Here is a 26,391-nt window from a genome sequence, read left to right on the forward strand (position 1 = left end):
AATGCAGGTCCCCGCCTCCTTACATTTATCGCGTCGCGTGACAGTGACGCGCGCTAAGGTCCCTTGCGTTGCGTCCAAGCATAGTCAATATTGACTATGGTCCAAATGAAGCTTGGTTCCCACTAGGACGCAACGCAAGCAAGTTGACCAATGACAAACGACAGTTCGAATAATTCATCGTTTGTGATTGGTCAAATCCGTTACTATACGTTGCGTTACGTCGTTGTGTTACGTCTCTAGTGGGAACCACGATTAAGAATCAAGCTTTCAGTTGTGCTGACTTTCCAGTGGTGGAGTAATTAGATCGACAGAACAAACAAAGAAACAACAAATATTTATAAAGCTATTACATAATTTATTTAATCAGATTAAAGCAGATTTTAAACAATTTTATTTTACCATAAATTCATATTATTATAAACCATAAAAAGATAATTATTCTTAAATGTAACACATTTTAATTATCAATAGCATCGGAACACAGAACATTTATCCGGACACGGACCGCGTACGCTTGTGTAAAATGCGTATTTGTTAGGCAAGATAAAATATATATTAAATAATATTTGTGACCTATTGAAGTACAGCAACAAAAAAATTGCATTTAAAAGTAAATGGGAATAAGTAAAACAAAAATGGGAGTACACCCACGTGGGTGATGACGTAAGTACGAAAATCTCACTCACTTTTACTACTAGTGACCACATAGACAATATACAAAAGCTAATAGTTAATATCAAGGTGTGTAAAGGCCCATTTACACTAGGGCGATAACGATCGACGATAAATAGATAAACATAGATTTTTGTTGGATAAAATGAAAGAAATTAGAACAGGTTTCTTTCTAGAACTATAGGATAATCATGTCTGCTGTATTGAATAAAAATTTTATTTTTGAAAATCCAATCAAATGACGTCATGATCAATAAAAACAATAAAATCGTTGTATTGTAACGATACTATTGCTCTTACTAATCATGACGTCATTTGATTTGACGTGTGGTTATATTATTTTCATCAAAAGGCAACATAGATGATAATCCTGTAGTTCTAGGATGAAAACTTTCTAAAATTCTTTTGTTTTAGGTATGAAAATTGCATATTTATCTTTTTATCGTCGATCGTTATCGCCCTAGTGTAAATGGGCCTTTATGCTTTTTGGACATTACTATCAATACTACAGTGTATACAATATAAGGCAGCAAGTTTCCGTCAAGCAACCTGTGACGGTACATAATTCGAAAAGAGATATAGAATAGAGATCCGCGTACACTTTTTTCGGATACGACTCGAGGCTAATTTCATTGCAGCAAAATGTATTTATAACTCAGAAATTCGAAATTTAAACTAAATACAAACATATATTTGTCATTAGACATTAATACCATATAACTTTTACAAGAAAAGTTTTCGACGATATTTTGGGAAGGCGAACAACAAACACAAATGCGCAGTGTATATTTGCAGTGAGTGGACCTACCTTTTCTCTAATGCTTTGTTCCCACTAGAGACGCAACACATCAACGCACCGTAAAGGATTTGACCAATCACAAGCGATCTACTAATTCGAACTGTCGCTTTTTATTGGTCAACACACTACGTATTTGCGTTGTGTCATAGTGGGAAGCTAAGCTTAACCGACCGTCCGTATTCATATAAATCGCGATGCACCTTTAAAAAGATGTCATAGTAAAAAAATATATAATTACCTTACAATAATATTATATACAGTGAGTGAAATATAGGGAAAAGCACCCAATAATTAATTTGCATATACATGCGATATTAAATATAATTTGCATACAATATGCAAATATGTACTTCAAAATAAATTACTGTGTACAAATGAGATTCCAGATCATAAAAATAAACAGTTAAACTCTGTCTAACTATCAAACTTTATGTGACAAAAAATGTGATGTCCACATATAATATGACATAATGATTTTTTTTGTAAAACTAGTTTGATAGTGTAGGCAGAGCTTTAGCAAAATGAGATATAACTCCTAAAATAGTGTGTGAACATTATATAATAATATAATAAATAATAATGAATAATTTTTATTCTGAATTAAGTAAATCTGTAACAGACTTTTTAAAAAATAAATAAATGAAAATGGAAACAATATGGCAAGAGAAATGTTTGATGAATAAAAGATTCATGTCAAGACTGACCCACCAGCAGACTTTGGTGTTGGCAATAACCAAATTGGGTATTTTATTTTAAAGATGTGTCCCTTTTATACATCCTGTCAAAAACAAAATATTTATGAATACATGCATATTAAAGATGTATTGTCCCTTTGACTAATTCCAATAAAATTAAAAATTTTATATTTCGAAAAAAAGTGGGTCATTTTGAAGTATCATAACAGTTATTAACTTTCACCTAAAATTAGTCGAAAAAAAATCATTTAACTGAAATACAGACGTTTTTTTGTTCAAAAAATAACTTCCAGTCAAAGTTTTCGATCAAAACATATCTCATAATGCAACACGCTTGTTTGGCTACTCTGTATGCATAATCATAAAATTTCCTAGCGATCTGTGTGAAAACACCTTCTCAACCGTGACGGGTGTTAAACAATCCTAATTAGCATCATGCATAATGCATACTTGTGGTTTGAAATCTTTGTTTACTTTTGCTCGCGACGATTTTCCAGACGAAATGTAATTTATTTAATTTACCTGTTAATTACGCATAACTTATTGTTTTTGGCTCAAATTTTCGACTTAAAGTGAATAACTTTAATATTACTTTGATATGGCCAATTTAAATTTAGAATATTTTGACCTTCATTTTTTGTGTTTCAAGGGACAATACATCTTTAATAATTCAGTTAAAATTGAATACATAAATATTTTACAATGTAAAGTTACATATTTTGGTATTCATAATAAGTACAAAGTTAAATTCTAAATACTGTATAAAATAGTGATTTTTACTTACAACTATGTAAAAATAGACTTAATCTACAAATGCTGAGACAATGATGTTATTGTTTGAAGGCTTCAATGGTGTAAGATGTATATTATCAAATGCTTAAATGTATAATACTGTACATTTTTCCTCCAACATACTGTATCTACTCAAGAAACCCAATTATGCCAATTAATTTTACCATGTCAATTATGTTTTTCCGGTATATACAGTAGTTATCATGGAAGTATATAATCTAGCTATAATGTTAAATAAAGACATATTGTCCCCCTGAAAAAATAATTGTTTTAATTTAAAGGAAAAAATAGTCAAATTGGCTGCCAGTTAATGAGTTTTTAGTTGAATTTAATCGTTTGCTTTGTCTTTTTACGTGTGTATTGCCCTGGTGTTAAACTGACCAATCATAGTAATCAAATAGCACGCAAACTATGCTTTCTCCCGAGATTTCACAAAGTTTGTGTGTGTGAAAACATGTAGTAAGTCGGGAGATCAAACCTGTTTACAAATTGTAACAATTTATGCAGATGTGAAAAGGTATTAAGCTCTGTCTGCACTATCAAACTAGTTTGACAAAAAGAGTGTGATGTGCCCAAATATGGTAGTGATATGTCTAAATATAGTAATGATATGACATCATCATGTCCATATATGGGCAAAGTTTGATAGCGTAGACAGAGCTTTAGACTATTATTAAATCTTCAAAATTGAATTCTCTTTTCTCCCATTCAATGCCATGGCTTCATTTTCCACCATCATAGTAAGACAGCATCATCTAATATAAAGGTCTGTTTAGTATTATTTTGCATCTAAAAACTTTTATGAACATCCATTGTATCTGTTTAGCGCCCTCTAGTAGTCATCATCGAGGTCTCGGTTGAGTAAATTTGGATTCTGTACGATAACTCTTAGTAGGAGAGTGTTGAGGTAGTCTTGTGTTTCTCGTAAACATTTTGACTGTTGATGTAACTGCTCTTCAAGATCTAAAACTTTTGTAGCCAAGTCCTAAGAAAAAAATATAAACAAAATAACATGTAAATAAATGTACAGTATTATTAAGCTCTGTCTACATTATTGATCTTTATGTGACAAAAAATGTGATGTGTCCAAATATGGATACTTTTTTTTATTCTCGCTTTAGGGAAATTGCTAAGGATAACCATAAGTGAATTCATTCACTATCCTTCCATAAAGGTGGCAATCCCATTCATAAGACAAACATATGCACAAGAAGCTCTACATAAACAAAGTCTTATTACAAGTCTTTGGGAGTGGAGTTGTAATTTGTCCTGACATATGACATATGAACCCAGGACCCTTGGATTGGTAGCCAAGCAGCATCATAACCATTAAGCCACAACTCCACTCCAAACGATGTCATATCACTATTTGGGTGCATCACACTTTGTTGTCAAACTAGTTTGATAGTGCAGAAGGAGCTTCAAAGAAATTCTAAACTGCATAGTAATATACTGAATACTGTATTAATTAATTATGAATCAATAAAGATGAGGAAACCTGTGAGAATGAGAAAAATTCACCCAAACTAAGATTTAAAGTCAGAATCTATTAAGGCCCATTTACACTAGGTTGATAAGGGCAACATAAATGGTTATCTTATAATTCTAGATGAACAATTTTTAAAATTATTTTGTAATGCAAGAAAAATTCATTATTAGGGAGGTTTCGCAATCTTACGAATACGATAACGAAAACGGATACGTCACTCACACGTATTCGTTTTTCGTAAGCCAGTAAAAATCTGTTTCGCATGGCAACGAAATATTGAGGGCGCCTCCCAAAATGACTGCGGTAAATGTGAGGGAAGCGCAGGTACGTGTTGCTTGGTGCTTGGCTGCCTAGGCCTAGCATAACATCAAAGCGAGTGAAGCCTTTAAAAATTGCTATTTATCAAAATTTACCTGGCATTTTAGTAAATTACTTTAGTAAATTACTTTCAATAAAAGTATAATTATATTATAATCATGAATCATTCCTGATTCAAATGCAAAATGTGCAAAATAGATCAAAAACTATACTCGTTTTGTAGTTACGAATATGACTGGTGATATTTGTCAACACGAATACGCTTTACGAATATGAAATGGGGATCAGCTCAAAAGTTTCACAAATGTGTGACGTATCCGTTTTCGTTATCGTATTCGTAAGGTTGCGAAACCTCCCTATTATCTATTTATCGTCGACTGTTATCGTCCTAGTGTAAATGTTTATATTGATAGATATATAAGACAAAGGTAAATATATACCTTTATTTTCTTAAATAAATTTAATCTAATCAAATCGTCATATAATAACTGTGGGTATTTGATGTACAACTACAATTTCAGGTTATATTTCAGATGGGCATAATTTAATGTGAACAACCATTTATCATGGTTCACACCACATGTGGTTTAGCATTATATTAATTTAATGTGTATGATCCAGTGTGATTTATCAAAGGTGATTTAGCATTTTTTTAAATTATAATGTGAACCATATTTTCATTTAATCCTGTATTTTTATCAAAGGTGATTTAGCATTTTTATAAATTATTGGAACCACATTTTTTGTTTTAATTCAGTATGATTTATCATGAGTCTCTGGGAGATAAAAGTATTCAATATTATGCTGTTTAACAGACAGTGCTCTGTACTTACAATCACAAAAGGCTCTATTCTTTATTATAGTTCTGTAATAGTGTTGGAATTTCTATACTGATATAGAATTCGATATGATTGTACTAACTGTATATTTAAGCCAGTGGGCTTGCTTTCGAGGTGGGCCTCTGATTTTCGAGGTTTTACAGTATTTTTGTGGAAAACAAATATTACAATCAGGGACAAGCCCTCTGGAAGTAATACTTGTGTAAGGGCATGTGGCGCAGTGTGTTGGATGTTTGACTACTGATCATGAGATTGAGGTTCGAATCCAACTCTCGCCGCATTGCTTGTATCCTTAGGCAAGATATTTTACTTACGCTTGCCTCTCTCCACCCAGGTGTATAAATGGGAACCCGGTTAGATCAAGACACAAGTCTGCGCTTATTACTAGCTGCATTATGGGAGTATGTTTCCATACGTATTTGATCAGGAAAAAATGACTGGGGTAATAATGTTCAGCGGTTAGAGGTTTCTCAACATTAGGCATTATATAAATCCAGGATATTATTATTATTATTAAGAAATTATACACTTACCTCTTTTGACATGTTTTCAAATCTTGCCATAGGAGATGAAACTGTTTTGGGTTTGCGATACGGACGGGTCGGAACTTTAACACTATAACCAGAATTGATGCTTCCGTCAATATTTATTATCACAGGTTTAGGCTCAGCTGGTGATGTCATCTCGGGCACTTCTGGTTTCGGAGCACCATTTGGTGAAGGTGTCCTAGACATCTCAAATACAGATGTGTTTGTCGGTGACGTCGAGGCAGCTCTCTTTTCTTCCATCTTGCCCTTTGCTATGTCCGAATCGGTAGTATCACTTCCATATCTTGCTGACCTTACAGGTGACCTATTGGGTTGGGTCTGCTTGACCAGTGTTGTCTCTATAGGCAATGCTCTTGTGGGTGAGTTTCTTGGTGGTTTGACAGGCGGTGTCCTAATTGGTGAATCTGGAAAGGATTTCTCAGATGACATTTCTGATTGGACTTCTGGTGTCTTTACTGGTGTCTTCTCAGATGGCACGGTTACTGGCTCTGGTTTATTTTTGGCAGGAATTGATAGTTGTGCACTTGGTTGATCTGAGCTATGAAACGAGTGCCGGAATTTGGCTAAATTAAAAAGACAAAGAAAATAAGTTAATAATAATAATTTGTCAGTGAACGTTCTTCCAATCGCATGGTTCAATCCTGACCTAGTGCCAGGGTTGTAACTCACAACTCTTTCAAGTCCACTCCCTAAGCCTCAAATGAGAAATACTATAAAAAAGAAGGCATTTATTACTTACCATCTCTTTGTACATGTTTCTTCTCAGTGTTTTCATCAACGGAAACTAATTTTCGATGTGGTAATGTTTGGTAACTTCTGTAATACGCACTTTCTGATGACGATCTTCTGCGGTTAGCAATACTACCCACATCCTCGTCTTCAACCTCTAGTTCGCTCGTCTCTGTTTTTAACGAGTCTGCGTGACCTTTCTTACTGTGATTGGGATCAACATGATAGCTGGACTTAGTGGCTGGACTTGTTGTGTTTGGGTCAATATTTGCATACGGCATGGACAGTCTGCGATGAGCAGGGGCGTACTTTGCCAGACGTCGTCGTTGAGTTGGGGGCGTCCTTATCTGTGCCTTGTTCAAGTCGTTTACAGATGGTACAGATAATGTTTTTTTAACAAATTTCTATATTTAATAAAAATAAATAAAAAATCATGACTATTTTTTTTAATGATATACCATTATTACAAACCACAGTTTAATTTCCTTAATATGAAATATAGCTTTACTAACAAAACGTATGACATCATCTAACTGGAAATGATTTTTGCAGAGAATATGACTAATAAAATAGTTATTCAAATTGATTTTTATTCCATCTGTTAAAATAGTAAATACAGAACTGGAAACAACTCCTTTCCTGGCAGAGGAACTCCCTGTTGTGTGGAAACCCTTTCATTGATGTGTGGAACTTCTTCTCTGCTGTTTGCGATATAGTTTGTGGTAGATTGATTGAACAGCCCAAGAAAGGTACCATCACTGTCCTATGGTATATTTCATTGAGCTTTCGGACAAGATAGTTCAAATGCACATTTTACTAGCAGTATCACACAAAGTAATTGCGCAAATTATATAAATTTAAAATCATTAAACCATTAGGGGGTGGGACTAAAAAATGATTGGTAAGCATATATATTATATATAAGTAAAACCTTATCTGAACTGGTTAGAGAGAGGCCAACTACAAGACCAAAAGTCAATACTGGGACTATACCAGGGGATATGCCAGTTTGTGAAATTATACATAAAGTAGGAGACCAGAAGTGGGACTATACCCAAGGAAATATGGTATATAGAAAATAAAGTTATTTTACTCAATTAGTTGAGTAATATTCTATGTATCGCCAAAACTCATCCTACCAAATCTTCCGGTGAGAATAATCATATACCTAATTACATTCCATGTTGGAACATGTAATAAATATAGAAATCCCCACATCCCACCCCCTGCTGTGACAGGTTTAAAATATTATTATAAATTCTGTAAGTTACTCTAGTTGTACTGCCTCCCCCTGCTGTGACTTACCGGATCAGATTTTGGTATAGACTTCGGTACTGGTTCACTTTGTTTCATCTCCAGCTGAGGCTTACTGCTATTCTCCGCTGATGACTGCTTTTCTTTCTTTGGATCTGAAATACCAATGAATTAATTAATCATTTAAATTTCTAGAAATTTTGATTTCAAAATAACCTATTGGACATGTAAGGAAATTCTATTTTAAAGGGTTTTTCACAGTCCGGCACCTGAAAAAGAACGTTAATTTTTTGGTTTTAACGCGGCAACGTGCATATATCGTTTGGGGCATTGACGCATGGAGCATCGTGAAAACGAACTATGACAGGTGTGAAAAACCAAAGTGGGGTTTAGTCGCTATATTTTAGAAATAATTAGGAAATTTAGTTATAGAAAATGTTAATGCATTCGAACAGGGAAAAAATCATTGCCAGACTCCTTTTATCTATATAATATATGTTGTTTTTTTAATTGGACATTAAGGAGAAGATCTGACTGTATTTGTTTACAGTATTACCTGCTGTAGTTATTTTACTTTGTACTGTTTTCTTATCGTCTTTTACTTCTCCCTGAGTCTGCTTCATTTTAGCCATGTTCCAGCTGTGCATTGGGGCGTATGGGTTTAATCCACTTTTCACTTGGATAGTGATTTCTACATCTCCTCTTTCTTTTTTGCTTTTAGCTGACTTTCCTTCTAACTTATACCAACTAAATAATAATAGAAACAGTAAATTAAAAAACAAACTACTGTATTACTGTACATTTATTTGAGCGGGAGTTTATTCTACTGATTTTGTAGTGGTGGGGAGGGGCAAAGGGAGTGTTTATTCGAAGGGAGGGGGAGTTTCTTCAAATAAATACTATTCAAATAACTCTAATTTAGTAGTGGAACAGTGGTAGTTCAGTGGAACAATAGGTTGTGATATTCTATGACGTCTGGTGTAGAGATTTCTATAATTTTCCAAGAATGCCTATATCATCATTCCATATTGATAACAACCAAACAGACATAGCATACAAACAAAACAAAAATATTGTCATTTTATGTCATCCTCTCATTAGTAAACAATACAAGTTAGATGTAAAGTTTACATAATCAGAATCACAAAGTGATAATATGTTAATCATTATCAATATAACATGACATGACATTTTAGATGATAATAACATTAACAGATAACATTTTCCAAAATGACATTTTGTTTGGCTATCATATCTAACTGTCATATTGTCAGACTATCTAAATCATAAAATAAGTACTGTAATAATGTTTGACAACAATTATTTAATTTAAATTTAAAGATGTATTGTCCCCAAAAATCCTGAAAAATAAAGATTTATAAATAAGACTTTTAATAGACCATTTTGCAGTTTTAATAAAGTTATTCAATTCCATAGAAAAAAAACAAAAACAAATAATGATTTCACTTATAAAAAGACAAAATAAACAGTTAAACTTAACCAAAACCCATTGTCTGATAGAAAATTTGAATATTTTTTGCTTTAAATAATTTTTTTGCCGATCCAATTTTTGGTCAAATTAAATAACTATATTAAGTGAAAATAAATGAAATATTCAACAAACAGATAAAAAAAAATGTTCAGGGGGACAATATATCTTTAAACTGTATGGTATAGTTTGTTCAGTCATTCAACACAATAAAAATAGGTTTCATGGGACAGTGAATTCTAGTTTTCAGAATTGGTTTTAATATTCAGTGTTTATACTTTTATTCTCTATTCAATTTAAATACTGTACAGTGAAACTTTTCGTTTATCTTGATCAAACGTGCATGGTTTAACGTTGCTAAAGCACAAATAACTTACCTACGAACTGGTCTGCCATCTTCTTTGACTGATGACAGCGGAATATTGACCTGTCCTATAAGGTCATCTAAAACAAGTCCTCGATTATAAATGATAATATCTACTGAACTGTTTTCTTTGTAAATATATCTGAAAAATAATTTATGAAATGTCTTTAAATTAACACAGAAAAACTAATAGGTGAGCAATTCAATAATTGTTATGTTGTAACTTGTTTATACAATTTCTTTACCATATGTATTCATGAGAATAAATCGAGATGATCTACATAAACAAAGTTATTAACAAATCCAGGACAGGATTTGAACACATGACACTGGAATCACAATAAAATGTGATGTGCCCATATATGGACATAATGATGTCATACACAACTATATTTGGGCATACCACTATCATATTTGGGCACATCATACTTTTTTGTCATACTTTACTAGTTTGAATAGTGTAGCTACAACTACTTATTTTCTACAGTAATTTGACCCCTGACCTAAACAATGCAATATATTTAACAACATTCATCTTCATCTTTCAACATCATATTTTTATTATTAAATTTAAATAATATTTTCAAGGAAAGGAAGTTTCAGGGGCTAATATACGAATCGCATGATCTTTAGAAGATAAATTTCAATTTCAATTTCTTTTTATTTCGGAAATATCATCCATATTAATAAACTTATTAACAGAAAAAGAAAAATCTAAAGAATGCTTCTCCATCTACAATACATTTTGGAGTTATGGAGCATATGTTTGCAAACACAAGCAACAAGGATGTTACCACTATTCAACATACGTTGCATGAAAAGGAATGCTGTGTCTCAATTCCACCCTAAGGGGAATTATATTGGATAGTGATGTTAACTTGAGTGAACATAATTTGAAAGGAATTTCGAGCTAAAATTAGTCTTACCTGGAAAGGTACTGTAAAGGGATTTTCATTTAATATTGTGTTATATAATATAATGTTTTAGTTCCTGCATTTGTTTATGAAAGAGTTTAAACCACCAGGAAAGGGGAAATACTATTGTGCTTTGTATTCAAAGTTTGACAAAAAAAAGTGTGATGTGCTCAAATAGGGTAGTGAATGTCCAAATATGGTAGTTGATATGACATCGTCAATATATGGGCACATCACATTTTTTTTTGTTATATAAAGTTTGATAGTGTAGACATAGATTTATGCATTTGTCCCACAAGAAAATGAACATTCTCATTCAGAAGGCAGGTTATTAAAAGAAAATTAAAGTTACACATTGGATATATGATACAATTTACAAAAATTAGAAAATTGACATATAGAAACTTTATAATCATCACATTTACAGAAGAGATTTTTGTTGATCCAATAGATCGAAAATATAATATTATTAGGATCCAATGAAATTATTTCAAGATATCACATTTATATAATTTTTTACAGATTTTTTTTGTACTTTATTAGATTGAAAATTGTAAACTTGTCTAATTTTATATCTTGTCATTTATATACAGTACTATTGTCAGTAGTTAAAATTTAAAAATAGGAATTGATGAATATAAAAATTCTAACTTACAATATACATTCCTCGTTCCATTGTGGAAAGAGTGTTTTGTCAACAACTGCAGTTTGGAATTTTTCCTTGCCTGAGCAAATTAGTGCATATGAACTATTGGTGTTATCCCTGCCTTTCACAATCAAATTTCTCGCTCTGTGAACTGTGTAAAGAAAATAATATTAAACACAATACGTTTTTAAAGAGACGGTTTTAAATACCACTGAATAGGGTTTAGGTTGTGAAGGCCAAAATGAAGCGGGGATACACAATGGGTGTAATAAGTGAATTGTAATACAATAGAAATATTTCGTAATTATGCATAATTACTGTTAGTAGGAGTTTTTGGTAAAAATTGTTAACAATTAAAAACAATGAATTAACAATGGTGTAGGATAAACCTTCATACTGTAGCATGTATTTGATTTTAAAAGGACAAAACAATGTCAAATTCTATCCAGAACAACATAAAGTAAACGGATGGATAATTTATTGTAAAAATGAAATTTGAAAACTTGTCTGATATTGATTTATCTATGAAAAGTACGTAATTATTAAAAAGTGTAATATTATTATTACCTACAGTATATTTTGATATAAATTAAAATTATAAAATTTAATATATTAAATTAGATACGAAAATTTAATATATTAAATTAGATACGAAAATTAAATGTTACCATTTATATCATCATATTATCAATTATTATTAAGGTAATATTACAATAATAATCACTAATTTAGCAGTTTTTACAAGAGAAATTGCATAATTTATTAAAAACAAACAATCAATATCCAAATAAATTAATTTATTTCTATAAGATTTTATATATCGTAATGATGTATGAGAGATTTTTACTTATTGTAATGCGTTGAACCCAAAAATATACTGAACTCTAGGCCTCTAGGGCCTAGCTAGGCCTATTTACAATTTTAGAATAGAATTTAAAATGAAAAGAAAGTCATGTAAACATACCAATAATTTTGCATGATTGGAGGGCTAAGTTTGCTTCTGACATCGTTTGTGTACTTCTAACAGACTAACTAACAAAATCAAATCTTTGGTTAAAACAAAATACGACTGAACCGGATGTAGGCCTAGCACCGACGATACGATGAGTCAGACGATAACGATCAGGCGAAAAGGACGGAAATCATCCCTGTTGTGCGGTTTTGTGATCGAACTTCCAAAACGGGAAGTCTGGCCTCGGCGTGTCGCTGGGAGAGTGCCTTAAAAAACAGTTAACTATATTCTTCTACCTTCAGAAATAAACCAAAAAATACGTCCTAAAAAGTCACATGTAGTTATGCTTTCTTTACAAAAACTATTCACTTGATTCTCATCACAGAACAGTTTAATATAGCAATACCATGAGAGGACCTTCTCTTTATAGTTAGTTTTGCTGTTTGACCTATTTTAATAATCTTCTCCATAAAAAACAATAATATGAGATTACGCCCTCTATTTTAAGGAATGTACAACTACTTTATGGTATCATTTTGGTACTTTGATGTCTTTCCAATTGTCTATGGCGCGCCAAAATTGTTTAACACCCTAAAATCATTGGCAATGGGGAAAACCAGTTATTAAACAAATAAAAATCATCACAAAACTATTCTTTAAATAAAATCAGAATATTTAATAATTTGCACAATTATCGTTGACAAATAGCAACTTTTTTAATAAGTATTGAAATGCAGATACATAACTACAGTACAAAAATATGGCTGTTGAAGTATACCACATAATACAATATGCAAATGTTACTCATGAATATGCAAATTATAATTCATATTAGAACTACTATATATGGTATTATGTAGATGTTTCTAAAAGTGTACATGCTACACAACATTGTATGAAAATTGATAGTTGCTATACCAACAATCTGTTACCATAGTAACACTAAGTCACCATAAATAACGATTATTTTAGTATGGATATATTTGCATATGGTTGAATAGGCCATAAAACTATAGAAAACAAGAACGTTATATTTTAAATCGAAAAATAAAGATTAAAAATCCAAGCAAGCACAAACGCTTTTGAATCAATATAACATTTTTTTCTTTAAACAATAAAATGATTTTTCTACGATAAAAAGCTGAAGCTAAACTTTACACTTAACATTAAAAGCATTTGTGAACAAAACATTTTTTTTTATCAATTTTAATATTTTTAAATAATCGAAAAATACCTACTTTTAAAATGAATTCATAACATTGTTAGTGAATAAAATGACAAGTTGCCGTGGAAACATGTATAAATATCTAAAAATGTTCATTTCTTTTGTGAATTTAGAAAAAGATTTGATTCTGAACAAATGATTATATGAAAGATGCAGGAAAAAAATTAGATGATCATCAGTATAATTATTTTCTAACATTGTGAATAACAATTAGCTAACAATAGTTATCAAGTTCTCATTAGAAACAAAAGATGTGTTAACGATGTACAATATAAAGCTTGGTTCCTACTTTCACGTAACACAAGGGTGTGAGTCCACTGTAAATAATTGATCAATCGCAACGCGATATTCCATCCTACAAGCTTATTCGCACTATAGACAGCGCTGTTGAACTTTATAGGAATTTTAATTTTAACAAATGATGTCATCTTCCAGTGTGTGAAATGGAACAAGTGTGAATGTAGCTGTATGGTCACTTGTGATTGGTTAATTCAATTACATGCACTACATCATTGTGTTGCGTCCCAGTGTGAACCAAGCTTAAGTAATCATCAATACTTACATCAACAGAGTTGATTAATGTATTTCTGATTTCTTTTAATGCTGTTTAAATACAAATCAAATTCAAGGGCTGTTTTTCTATGCAAGCTAAAATCTGTTCATAATGTACATGCTTAATATAATAATTAGTAAGTAATGCTTAAATTTAAGAAGCGATAAAGGCGACATTTTTTGTTTTGGTAGTCAATATAATTCTCTCAAGACCACAGCGCAAAACCAAAAAATTGCCACCTAAAACACAAATTGTCAATAAATACAGTATATGGATAAATTTGAAAATTAAAAATGCTAAAAACAAGCTGAAACTAAGAATATTCTCTGCTGAAAATATTAAAATGTAAATACAGTCATCATTAATATAACATTTCTATGATTCTTTTTACAATATTATATATAAAAACTAATGATATAAACTTATTAAAAAGTTATCTCTCTTTTTTTTTATATAACCATTATCAATGGTCCTAAAGTGTGTAGCATTTTTAATATCAACAGTTCTAATATACATTTTTATGTGATTCTACAAAGTTTTTTTAGTCCCACACCTCTGCACTGCCAAGATTGCACAAAATCAAAAGAACTCGCTGTGGGAAACTCCCCTCCCTCCCAGAGACTACACCCTCCTGGGAAACACCCTAGGATGTACCCATCCACGTGGTCTTATCATAGGGATGTATCACGCCAAGGGATAAAAACATCCCCAAAAAAAAAATCAAAAAGGAAAAAATCTAGGATTATCTTTAGGCTAAATAAAGGGACGTATACCCCAAGGTTTTGCGTAATACCCATGGAAATGTTCTAATTCTAATTATTTGTATTAATTAGCTAACAGCTAAAAAGTCCTAATTACTCCTTATACAACCAGTAATATTAGATAGTGTACTATAAAGCATTCATTCCCCTTTGATAAATACATATACAATGTAAAAAAACCTAAGAGCACAAATGGCTAATTTTATGCGATCAAAGCAAAACAAATTAAACAAATAACTATTATGTAACAAAACAATACAGTGTATTCATTCAACATAATGATGTTTTTTTTTCTGTGACAGAACACGATTTCTAAAATGTCGGTCTTAACGGATTGTTAGTGTAGAAGGAAAAATTCAACTTCATAACTTAACAAATTGTGGTGAACCACCCTCTAGTTTATATGAATGTTCATTTTTAAATATAGAGAATGAAGTAAAGTTTTTAATTTTCTAAAACACTGGACTACCTTATGATTCCATATACTATACTATACAACTGTCATCCAACTAATCACAATATCTTATACAGGGAAATGTATTACCTACTAAACTAACATTGTTAGAAATAACTTTCAAACCATTTCAAAGTTTAAGATCAATTTAGAGAAAAAATGTTATCAACTCATTTGAACATTAAGATTGAAATATGAAAACGTTGAAGATGTGTAAATTAATGATTTGGTTGTGAGATGATAATATTACCACTGTGATGTGATGTTGACGTCAATGATGTCGATGACGCCAATAATGTTGATGACGCCAATGAGGTTGATGACACCAATGATTTTGATACCAATGATGTTGATTATGACATCACCACTAACAATGATGTTGATTATGACATCACCACTAACAATGATGTTGATATGACATCACCACTAACAATGATGTTGATTATGACATCACCACTAAAAATGATGTTGATTATGACATCCCCACTAACAATGATGTTGATTATGACATCCCCACTAACAATGATGTTGATTATGACATCCCCACTAACAATGATGTTGATTATGACATCCCCACTAACAATGATGTTGATTATGACATCCCCACTAACAATGATGTTGATTATGACATCCCCACTAACAATGATGTTGATTATGACATCCCCACTAACAATGATGTTGATTATGACATCACCACTAACAATGATGTTGATTATGACATCCCCACTAACAATGATGTTGATTATGACATCACCACTAACAATGATGTTGATTATGACATCCCCACTAACAATGATGTTATGAAGATAAAGATGCCGAATGAATGTTTGTGATTGACCAGAATTTCAGAATGGCACTGCAAAACCAAAGAGAAATAAACAAAAGCTAAAATCTGGATAAAGAACTCATTTTCTACCACAACAAACTACTTTGGTTGGTTTGGTTGTACAAAATCATTAATTTTCTATCTTTCCAAATATTTTGTTTTCAAATATCAGATTATCCCCTTTCTTTGGAGAATTTCTTTCTAAATCGTAAACATCAAAGAGTAACCATAAAACCAGGTAGACTACAAAGCATGTTCTAACAAGAACTACATACACCATCCTATTCTCATTAATGAATATTATGTTCAGATAACAATTAACAAATGTTTATATAATTAGAGAAATGAGTGTTGTAGAGTAGAGTTGTTTTTAATCTTCAACTTTCCTAAGTTTTCTTAAAACCTTTCTGAAAATCTGGGGAACAGAGACTATGATAGGTTAAAATCTTTCCGAGAATCTGGGGAACAGAGACTATGATAGGTTAAAATCTTTCCGAGAATCTGGGGAACAGAGACTATGATAGGTTAAAATCTTTCCGAGAATCTGGGGAACAGAGACTATGATAAGTTAAAACCTTTCTAAAGAATCTGGGGAACAGAGACTATGATAGGTTAAAATCTTTCTGAGAATCTGGCGAACAGAGACTATGATAATTTAAAACCTTTCTGAGAATCTGGGGAACAGAGACTATGATAATTTAAAACCTTTCTGAGAATCTGGGGAACAGAGACTATGATAAGTTAACACATTTCTGAGAATCTGGGGGACAGAGACTATCTGATAAGTTAAAACCTTTCTGGGAGTCTGAGGGACAGGACTATGATAGGTTAAAACCTTTCTGAGAGTCTGAAAACCAGAGACTATCTGATAAGTTAAACCCTTTTTAGGAGTCTGGGGGACAGAGACTATCCTATAGGTCAAACACTATGTGAATGTCTGGGGAAAATAGGCTACCATTTCAATAAAGCTGATATGGTTTACAATCACTTAACTATTTAACAAAACACAGACAAATGTACTTCATATTAAAAGTCAAATACACTGAACAATGTTTGTGGTAACTTCAGAACACTATACATTAAACAGAATCACCAAAACCCATTAATAAACAAAATAATAAATTATAGTAATTATTAAACTAACAATTGTTAATTAAAAATATATTGTCAATTTATATTGTAGAAGTTCTAGACAGACATGCAATGGTTTTAAAAAATTGATTGAAAAAATGTTCATATATTTCTGTAAATCATTTTTGTTTTTGTTAGATTTGAAGGAGAAATACTAATATTGAACTGTATACTGAATGTATTAAAGCTTTTTTTATCAATTGCAGTAAAAATTGTTATTCAAATTAAAGGTTAAAGGTTATGGAGTTTGAAAACAGGTTCGTATCAAATAGATACAAAACATTTGTTATATTTCAAATTTAATTTATACTAAGAAATTTTTTTCAAATAATTTGAGAAGTTGTTTTATGATAAGGAAATCTAAATCAACCATGCAGTTAGGGTTTCTTAAGTCTATTATTAGGGCTAAAAACGAAAACAGGGAGAAAGGGCCAGAAAGTTCAAACATGGAATTTATATATACATTCACAAATCAATACAACGATAAAACTAATATCATATCCTAACTACGCACCTACAACACTCATTATCTCCTAACAAGAATCCTTAAACCAATCATAACCAACCCCTGAACAATCCTACCTTTACGATTTCCATCTATTTTTTTAAAATTTTAACAAAGCCATTTTATTTCTGATGTAACAGAACAAACTATACGGCCGAAACTTGGATCAAATCTGAATAATTTACCCCGGTGAGTGGGGCAGAAGCGTGTCTAGACTCTTTAACGGCACGATGTTGGATGGATTCAATCACCTCCCTGGTCCCCGGACTGCTGGTCTTGCTCCTGATCGTGCATGTCCTTTATCTTGTCCGCGTAATCGCTGAAGATGTCTGCAAATCGCTGCAAACCACGCTCTGGAATTGTGATCGAGGTACGGTACTGGTTTCTTGGCTAAAGAAAACAAATGGAAAACAACAATTTAAACAACTCTGATGCAGCCACTAATAAATGTAAATAAGGATCTATAACTCTAATTTGGATTTCCAATTTCTTGCTATTGGAACGATAAATCTTTCAGTTCTGATTGTCGACTTGTTTTGTAAAAAATAGTGGCACTTTAGGTTGGTGCCTGGGTTCCTACCCTGCCATTTTCACAGTACTGTGCCAATGCCACTCTGTTGTTGAATGTTAAATTATATACATAAAAAATCTTAAATCTTTATCTATCTATAAATATGTGTTTTCATTAATTTTTTCATTCATAATGGTATATTTATTAAAATCATCTTCACAGAAAAACTGAATTGTGACAATTTTTTACATTATTAAAAGGTACTTAAAATATTAAAAATGATTTAAAAAGATAGCATAAAATAACATCATAAATTGAGAACCACACAATACATCATATAAAAACATTAAAATAAACGAGCACAACACAACATCAAAACAAGTAAAAATCTAAATGACTGGCCAAGTGAATTGAAAAAAAATTACCTAACAAACATAATTATATTTGATTCTTATTACTTCAACATTATATTATACAGAAGGATAAAATGTTATTATGTTATATTCGTTACCTGTACTTCACTAACTCGCATGTAGATTCCACGATAGTTGCTGCCCATGTCAAAATAGAACGTTTTATTTTCAATTTTGAAATGTTGACTTTCTGGAAGGTCATGTTGAGACTCTGTAAGAAAAATCACAATCAATATTATACTTAAAAAAGTGGTGTCCACTTAAAGCGGTGTCCCATTAAAGGAGCGCCCCCTTAAAGGAGCGCCCCCTTAAAGGGGCGTCTCCTTAAAGGGGCGTCTCCTTAAAGGGGCGTCTCCTTAAAGGGGCATCTCCTTAAGACATATATTGTCCAACAACAATGGTTCTACTGTTAATACATTGCAACATAATAATATTTTTATAATTATATATTTGGAGTTACTAAAAACCTTTGCTTATTAAAGATGTATTGTCCCTTTGACTAATTCCAAAAAAATTATTAAAAAAATATTTCGAAAAAAGTGGGTCATTTTGAAGTATCATAAAAAAAATTTGTTGAAAAATTTTTTTTTAACTGAAATACAGACTTTTTTTGTTCAAAAAATAACTTTGAATTCCAGTCAAAGTTTTCGATCAAAACATATCTCATAATGCAACGCGCTTGTTTGGCTACTCTGTATGCATAATCATAAAACTTCCTCGCAATCTGTGTGAAAACACCATCTCAACAATGACGGGTTGTAAACAATCCTAATTAACATCATGCATAATGCATACTCGTGGTTTGAAATCTTTGTTTAGTTTTATTCGCGACGATTTTCCAGATGAAATTTAATCAAATTAAATTACCTGTTAATTACGTAAAATGGTTGTTTTTTGGCTCAAATTTTCAACTTAAAGTGAATAACTTTAATATTACTTTGCTATTGCCAATTTAAATTTAGAATATTTTGACCTTCATTTTTTGTGTTTCAAGGGACAATACATCTTTAATTTAATAATAATTAAACATTACAGCTCTAATAAAGAAAATTTTAAAAATAAACAAGCTATTGACTATAACAATAATAAAATATTGATAAAAATAATTATGTAACATGTTGTGTTAAGGCAGCCACATAGCTAGTGGAACATTAAAATGTCTTGCTTGCTTGCCCTCATCAAAGACATATTGTTTGGAACTACATGCTTTATAGCATTATCAGTTTAATAATTTAACACTAACAGCATGAATAAATAATTAACACATCACTGTTTTTTAATTAAGTTCTTAGAACTAAGATTTAAAATTCAGAGAAAAAAAATGTTATAATGATGTACAAGACTAATAGTGTGTGGTTTGTAGATGAAGCCATTACAGTTATACTAGTTATATTCTTATCAATTTGTAGATGTAGGCTTTTGTTGTACCAATTTTCATAATGTTCTAATAACTGCCTTTGTGTTTTATGCTCGTTTATTTCCACTCTCTAAATATGGCTTTTTCCAAATGTTTTACAAAAATACAAACGGTAGGTCACGCATTACAATTGATACCAATATTGGTTTGTACAGTGGAGTGGAGTTGTAGCTTAGTGGTTAACATGACATAGTGCCAGGGTTGTGACTCGCAACTTTTTCAACTCTACTCCCTAAGCCTAAAATGAGACTTAGTGATAATTCATCATTCGTTATAATTAGTACTTTACTTAGTGAATCAAGTTCAATCCAGTGTTAAATAAATTTAACATTTAACATTATTTGTGGTACCTACCCGTTTCTTGATCCATACCGAACTCGTCCAGTAGTTTGGTTAGTGTGTTTTTGAACTCCACCAAACCCTGTGCAGGAATTGCTATATGACTGCGAGGACCACGAATCGTCGTCTGAGAAACCTGCAAAAAAACAAAGTTCACAGTTGCCATAGAATAATAATAATAATAATTTAGTTCATTCTTATATAGCACATATAAGCAAACTCTCAATGCGCTGCACATTATTACCCTGGTCATATTATTACCCATAATAATGCATCTAGTAATCCATGCAAAGTTGTGTCTTGCCTAAGGATACAAGCAATGCGGCGAGATTTAGATTTAGATCTCGCGGCACACGCCCTTACAAAAAAAAAACATATTTTTGTTGCCAACAAGAAAAAGATATGTAACTGTAAATTGGAAAATGAAAATTGCATACTCGTAAAAAGCGGCCTCTGTCGTTTTCTTTGAGATCAAGGTAGTATCGTCTATTCTCCTTCATAACCATTTCGCTCTTAAGCATGCCATCTTCCGGTAAGTTGTCGGGGTCACTTGGCGGCAACTTGACGTAGTATTCACAGAAGGACTCAAGATGACTTCGGAAATCAGCGGCAGCAGACATCGACATCTTCAGTCGATTCTTTCCGATGGGACTCACCTGGCGAAAGTGAAAACATTCATATGTTAAATTCTTAATTCAATCAATTTCATTTAGAAGTGTAACTGTGAGATAAGTTATATAATATAATATCATTAATATGATCAATTTCTATATGTCTACAGTTGTAATATGTATTATCAGTATTATGTTCAGTAAAGAATTTCTTGACTAAATATGAATGTTCAGGAAAAGATAAAAAACAAGTTTTATAAAAATAAAATCAAATAAAAAACTACCGTACTGACGCGGGTATAAGCCCACGCCCCTTGAACATGAAATCACGTCAAGTTTTGGAGGTGGGCTTATATCCGAGGATCCAAAAATGCAGATCGTCAAAAACAGCACATGTACACTGTGTATTCCCACCGATTCCACCATGCGAGCGAGCGCCCTCACGTGTACGACGTTGGCTCTAAATACACGAGGTGTAGAGTGTGGGAAAATTAATTCGTGTAATTTATCGTAGATTATCTTATTTTAAACATCAATTGAACAAGTATTTATCAAGCAGAAAAGCAAGTATACAATGTTTGTTAAAAAGATAGAAATGTACCAAAGAAATTTAATAAGCTTGTTTATGGCAGCCGATACCAAATAGTGGTTTTCCGTTTTGGCGACTTGTTGTAGCGTCGTGTGTGAAGAGCGATCTTCGACCGCGATGGAGTGTAAACAAAACAGGACCGCTAGGCCTCATATGGCCTAGCGTATATTAGCCTAGCTTGGTTATGATCAGAGGTAGGTGTATTCGGTGTATGGACGTCGCCAAATACAAAATAATGTATTACGACACACACTGTAGATCTTCGAATTAATGGGTGGGCTTATACCAGAGTGCCTCATTTTTCATGAAAGTTAGTCAAAAGTCGGGGGTGGGCTTATACCCAAGTATGGGCTTATACCCGCGTCAGTACGGTAATTGTAAAAACTTTAATTGAAAGAGCTTAGTACAACTGGATAAACAAAAGACAACCTCAGTACCAATTTATATTCCTTGGTGAAACATTGAGATAGTGAGATGAGGCCAAATTCAATGAAACAGTCTGTGTCGTGTATAATAAAAATAAAGTCTATTTCACTCTTCTTGCCTCATCCTTCAGTTGCGACTTTAAGCAGACAACGTGTTGCATACACAAAAGGCAGGTGTAGTATCATCTCACAGGGTCTAAGTATCAAGTTACACATCGACTTTTGTGTTTAATATTCCATACCACCTTAATGAATATAACCATCGCTAATCATTAATTATTAATTAATACTATCTAGCAATCAATAATACCTCCGTTATCTTGATAAACTTTCCCCTTCTGTTTTCTTTCACATCAATGTGGTATCTCTTTGACTGTATAACCACCGTCTTACTAGCCAGGTCTGATCCTGAAAAAAGACAATCAATTAATTGATGTGATTACTGTACTTTGTAACATATTTTCTGTACTTATTTTTTAAACCATATAATAACATATTATAAATATTTACAGTACTAAATCAATGTAAAGGTGTACAGATGATGACATGTCATGTCTTTATTTTTTATAAGGAATGAGAGAAATTGACATGACATTGTCATTAAAAGTAATGTGTATAAAAATACTTTTAAATACCATACGGTATCTGTATAGCTGCTGATTTTGTGAATCTGTCTGAAAACATACGACATGTTTGATGACTTGGCGCGACGACGGCAGAGAATATATATACAGTAGGGTAAAAAAAATTCCTTAACAACAAACGTGAATAACCAAATTTCATATCAACAGTACAATACAATGGAATTAGATGAGATGCAGCACTGTTAACTGCATGTAATTGTAATACCTCACTGCACTTTATCAATAGTGTAAATATCTCATTATAAATGAATGAATTGCCGTGCACTGTCCAGCTTCAACTATTCAACTACACCAAATGTATTTAGACTTGAAGCTTAATTGTTAATGCTGTCAATTTTCATTCATAAAAATTATATATTTATTATAATAATATACAGTAAAAACTGGATTGGATTAAATAGAAAGAAATATGCATACACAAATTCAGTAAGTCTCTTTAAGCATAGGATGGTCATTAATTAGAGCATGGAAGAACCAATCCCCCATGATTGGAGTGGTTTCCCATCCAATAGACAGGTTTCATCTAATCAGTGAATTGATAGTTGACCTTTCTGTGATCTGATTGTGAAATTGGTCTAAATATATTTTTCACAAAACATCGTTGTCCTAATATAGCCGAAAGGCTAAATGAGTCTTAATTAAAAGGTACCCCACCTCAAACGGCGCTAGTTTTGGTCATGCGGTTTAGGAGATAGTTACAAATGTTGAGTTTACCGTACTGACGCGGGTATAAGCCCACCCCCCTTGAACATGAAATCACGTCAAGTTTGGGGGGTGGGCTTATACCCGAGGATCCAAAAATGCAGATCGTCAAAAACAGCACATGTACACTGTGTATTCCACCATGCGAGCGAGCGCCCTCACGTGTACGACGTTGCCTCTAAACTAAATACACGAGGTGTAGAGTGTCGGAAAATTAAGCTTATAGTTCGTGTAATTTATCGTAGAATATCTTATTTTAAACATCAATTGAACAAGAATTTATCAAGCAGAAAAGCAAGTATACAATGTTCGTTAAATAGAAATGTACCAAAGAAATTTAATAAGCTTGTTTATGGTAGCCGATACTAAATAGTGGTTTTCCGTTTTGGCGACTTGTAGCGTCGTGTGTGAAGCAATCTTCGACCGCGATGGAGTGTAAACAAAACAGGACCGCTAGGCCTCATATGGCCTAGCGTATATTAGCCTAGCTTGGTTATGATCAAAGGTAGGTGTATTCGGTGTATGGACGTCACCAAATACAAAATAATGTATTAAGACACACACTGTAGATCCTCGAATTAATGGGTGGGCTTATACCCGAGTGCCTCATTTTTCATGAAAATTAGTCAAAAGTCGGGGTGGGCTTATACCCGAGTATGGGCTTATACCCACGTCAGTACGGTAATTGTATTGTACAATATAATATACTGCAGATATAAAAATTACAAAAATGAGAATTCCGCAGCCTACTAGGAGGAGTTTATTATATATTTCAACAATACTGTACACAAAATGTGGTTATTTATAGTATGTCTACATGGAATACTTTCACTTCTAATGCCAATGCATTTCACAATGGTTGAGTTTTTACGCTCCCCAATGATGACCACAAAGAAGAGAACCAAACAGTTCTAATGCAATCACAAACTATGACTGTTGATTTGTGTCCAAAAGCATACAGTAGGTCGTTATAATATCTGCTCACAAATTATTATTTTTTTAGGCAAACCTACCGACACAACCACCACAATTTTTTTTTATATTCAATTAAGTATACTATTACTTTCAACCTTTATCTTTAATAATAGTTTAGCGTATTTACCATGGTTTAATCAATATTTGTCCTGAATACCCACAATACTATACCTATACTGTATTATCTTATTCAAATGATGCATTATGGGTAATACATTATATAATTATGGAGGACTAGGGTAATTCATTGAGGAACTGAATTCACGGTCCAATCACTTTGAGGATCTAATTTCATTACCATCTTTTATTTTGAAAAGATAGTAACACAGAGTGTTTTTTAATTTATGCAAACAATACTGCAGCGCTGTGCTGTTGTCATGGAAAACACATTTTTTAATGAAGTATTCAAAACCCATCGTTTGCAATTTCTATTGAATGATGACATCAATAGAAATCCATAGAACATTCTTTCTAGTGCAATCAGTTAATTGTCCTGTTCATTGGCGAACTGTAGAAACCGTCCGACTGTACAAAAGTACAATTACTAGGCCAAGACTGCCAAGAACGGAAGTTGTGTAATATAATTAGTGATGAACAAAAATGAAATTCTGTATGCAAATTAGGTCAATGTTATAACAGACACTGCAGGAAATATTTCAGAAAATTTTACATTTGATCTGGTAATTTAAAATAATGAAATTAATTCTCTCGTTGTTTAATAAATAATGACATGGCATTAAATAGTCAAATATATTATTTTCCAACAAAAATCCAACGTTTAACCTAGCTACAGTAGGGATAGAAGGCCTAGGCTGCAGGCAAAATCATTTTTGTTTATTTAATTAAAAGTTATTAATATCAAAACTAACTTTTAATATTAAAAATTGTGTGCCTAGATTTGGAATTAGATAAACTAAGTTCACAATGAATAGGAATATACGCAATACACACACAGCATACTTAAATATTTATGATGAACTGAACTTAATTAAATTAAAGATTGTGAACACATTTATCATTCTGGTAGTCGTGGTACAAATCCATAGATTATCTTTATTTTTATTTATATTCAACATTGAATAAAATGATAATAATGAGTAAAAAAATAAAGAAAAAACAAAATGATGCAATAACTATAGTTTTGTAGAGTAGAATGTAATCGGCTAAGGACACACCTCCTCTTCCGAACTTGACCTCTCTGCCTCCCAACAGCCGGCTAGGCCTATCGTTTATAGGAAACTGTTTTCCACATCGAGTAGGTACTACATAATTCAACTGAATTTTAACCTATTAAATATTCGCAAATGAGAATTCAACCTAATGCATTTCAATTATGTGTTATTCTAAATACCGTTCATTGCAGAATAACCCGCTGTCATTGCCTATACGCTTGTTACTATGATTAAATGTACAGCTTATATTTTGACATTAGTAAAGCGGCCATTTTTAGTTTGACCTAGCGATCCGGTGGCGTATCAGATACCAGCTGAAAAGATAGGGGTCCTCGCACCACACGCCCATCTTTCAATAACAAGCTGTCATTATCAGCCCGGGTGTCAAAAATCGCCTCAACAATTTACCGAACAGAAAGCGCATTATTTAATTGTGCTAGCCTTCCACACTTACTTCCTCTCTGGGCCTGTTCATCAGCCTCCGTGCTATCCCGGTCTGACATTTTCCTTCTCCTTTGAGTAGCTGCCTAGCCAAGCCTTTCTGCGATGAAATATTTTTTTCGCTACGGATCTACAACCAACGACCTCGTTCTGGTCTCCACTTCAGGTTACCATTCGCGAATAACTGCTACAGCGCC

At 32.4% G+C, this 26,391-nt stretch overlaps 2 protein-coding genes across 2 annotated transcripts; both read right to left on the reverse strand.

Moving 5' to 3' along the window:
* Positions 1–291: 291 nt before the first annotated feature.
* Positions 292–12,935, reverse strand: LOC140054771 (uncharacterized). Its single transcript, XM_072099855.1, has 8 exons — positions 12,513–12,935; positions 11,558–11,699; positions 10,002–10,130; positions 8,692–8,882; positions 8,187–8,290; positions 6,892–7,285; positions 6,138–6,715; positions 292–3,943 (listed from the first exon to the last, which is right to left on the reverse strand). The coding sequence occupies exons 1-8, from the start codon at positions 12,553–12,555 to the stop codon at positions 3,791–3,793; spliced, it is 1,734 nt and encodes a 577-aa protein (XP_071955956.1). The 5' UTR covers positions 12,556–12,935; the 3' UTR covers positions 292–3,790.
* Positions 12,936–15,685: 2,750 nt separating this feature from the next.
* LOC140055662 (transcriptional activator protein Pur-alpha-like) lies at positions 15,686–26,376 on the reverse strand. Its single transcript, XM_072101025.1, has 6 exons — positions 26,208–26,376; positions 22,571–22,668; positions 21,073–21,291; positions 20,651–20,771; positions 18,978–19,090; positions 15,686–18,345 (listed from the first exon to the last, which is right to left on the reverse strand). The coding sequence occupies exons 1-6, from the start codon at positions 26,254–26,256 to the stop codon at positions 18,199–18,201; spliced, it is 747 nt and encodes a 248-aa protein (XP_071957126.1). The 5' UTR covers positions 26,257–26,376; the 3' UTR covers positions 15,686–18,198.
* Between the last annotated feature and the right edge of the window lie 15 nt (positions 26,377–26,391).

The sequence above is a fragment of the Antedon mediterranea genome, chromosome 7, assembly GCF_964355755.1.
Source record: "Antedon mediterranea chromosome 7, ecAntMedi1.1, whole genome shotgun sequence".
NCBI lineage: Eukaryota > Metazoa > Echinodermata > Crinoidea > Comatulida > Antedonidae > Antedon > Antedon mediterranea.